This window comes from Anopheles cruzii, unplaced genomic scaffold, assembly GCF_943734635.1.
Source record: "Anopheles cruzii unplaced genomic scaffold, idAnoCruzAS_RS32_06 scaffold01617_ctg1, whole genome shotgun sequence".
NCBI lineage: Eukaryota > Metazoa > Arthropoda > Insecta > Diptera > Culicidae > Anopheles > Anopheles cruzii.
In genome coordinates, this window is record NW_026455202.1 from 1 (window position 1) to 1,266 (window position 1,266).

The 1,266-nt window shown below is 58.1% G+C and overlaps 1 protein-coding gene across 1 annotated transcript; it reads right to left on the reverse strand.

Annotated features, from left to right (window-relative positions):
- Positions 1-90: 90 nt before the first annotated feature.
- LOC128276575 (uncharacterized) lies at positions 91-1,039 on the reverse strand (the record flags this gene model as incomplete). Its single annotated transcript, XM_053015031.1, has 2 exons — positions 416-1,039; positions 91-221 (listed from the first exon to the last, which is right to left on the reverse strand). Coding segments are annotated over exons 1-2 (285 nt in total), but the record flags the coding sequence as incomplete, so codon positions are not given.
- Between the last annotated feature and the right edge of the window lie 227 nt (positions 1,040-1,266).

Genomic DNA, 1,266 nt, shown 5'->3' on the forward strand with positions numbered 1-1,266 from the left:
TCGAAGGGCGCGCCATTAATTTCACTTTTTTATCACCCCATCATTAGTGGCGTTCGGGACGGGCGGCGGCGGCGGCGGCGGGGTGTTTACCTTAGACGAGTTGAATTGTGTAAACGTAATACTTTCACCATCGGCCGCGCTGAACTTCTCCACCACGGTGACGTTTTGGGGCTCCACGAATGGGCCTACCGATTTGTGCAGCACCTTCAGGACTTCATCTCCTGTGAGCCGGCAATCCGTCCGGGAACGGCAGCAGCAGCACCAGCAGCAGCAGAAAAGTAGAGACAGAGAGAAGGGAGGAAGATTTTGGATTTCATTAGCCTGCTGGGTGGAGGCTGTGGCAGCTTCCTCGTCGACACAACCGTTACGTCACCGACCGACGCGGTGGAAACGGAAATGGAAGAAAAAAACGCACCCTCTTTGCGGCTTCCGAGCCCGTGACCAATCCAAAAGCCTTCCTCGTCGTAATCGATTTCATAATCACTGAAGTCGGTCCTCGCCACCTGGAGGCTGGCCAGCGAGGCACACAGCACCACGCCAACCACCAGCACCGCCAGCTTATCATGCATGGCTCTTGTTTTTTTTTGTTTTTCGCGCACTGCTTCTCCGGTTTGTGGTTGTAATCGCTTCCCACCACTCACTGCGGAAACACTGCGGCGCACACTGCACGCACTTCACGCGGGATCACCAAAACGGCACGGCACGGAGCCCGAGAGATGCTAACGGTGGCACTTGCGGTGAGCGACTGTCGATCCCGCGTCCGGTTATCGCTCACGCCCCGTCTTCACGGGCCTCTACACGCGTACGGTGCGTACGGTGGCCGGGCTGCGGTGGCGGTGGCGGTGGTGGTAGTCACTTGTGCGGGGCGATCGGCAAATTCCAGCGCGCAGTCAGGTTCGTCGCTTCACCCGCCGGCCAAGTCTTTTGTACGGCGTAGATGTCTCTCGCGCCCGCTGCCGCGCTGAAGACTCGCCGATCGTTCGCGCTAACGCACTCAATCAAACACACACAAACACCTGCACATGTGTCACGCCGTGTTTTCGGGCGCTGGAGATGGTAATCGAGGCACCTGACGGCTGCCGGTTGTGTCACCTTGCCAGCCGACCCGCCGACATTGAGGATCGATACCACGCTGAAATGTATGCAAACGAATTAACAAATTCCTCGGGCCCCAGAGTGCGGAAGTGTTCTTCACCCACAGCGAGTTCTTGAGTGATGCCCCCCCTCCACGGCTCTTCGAGCGCTTCTTGCCGGGTCCCTAATCAC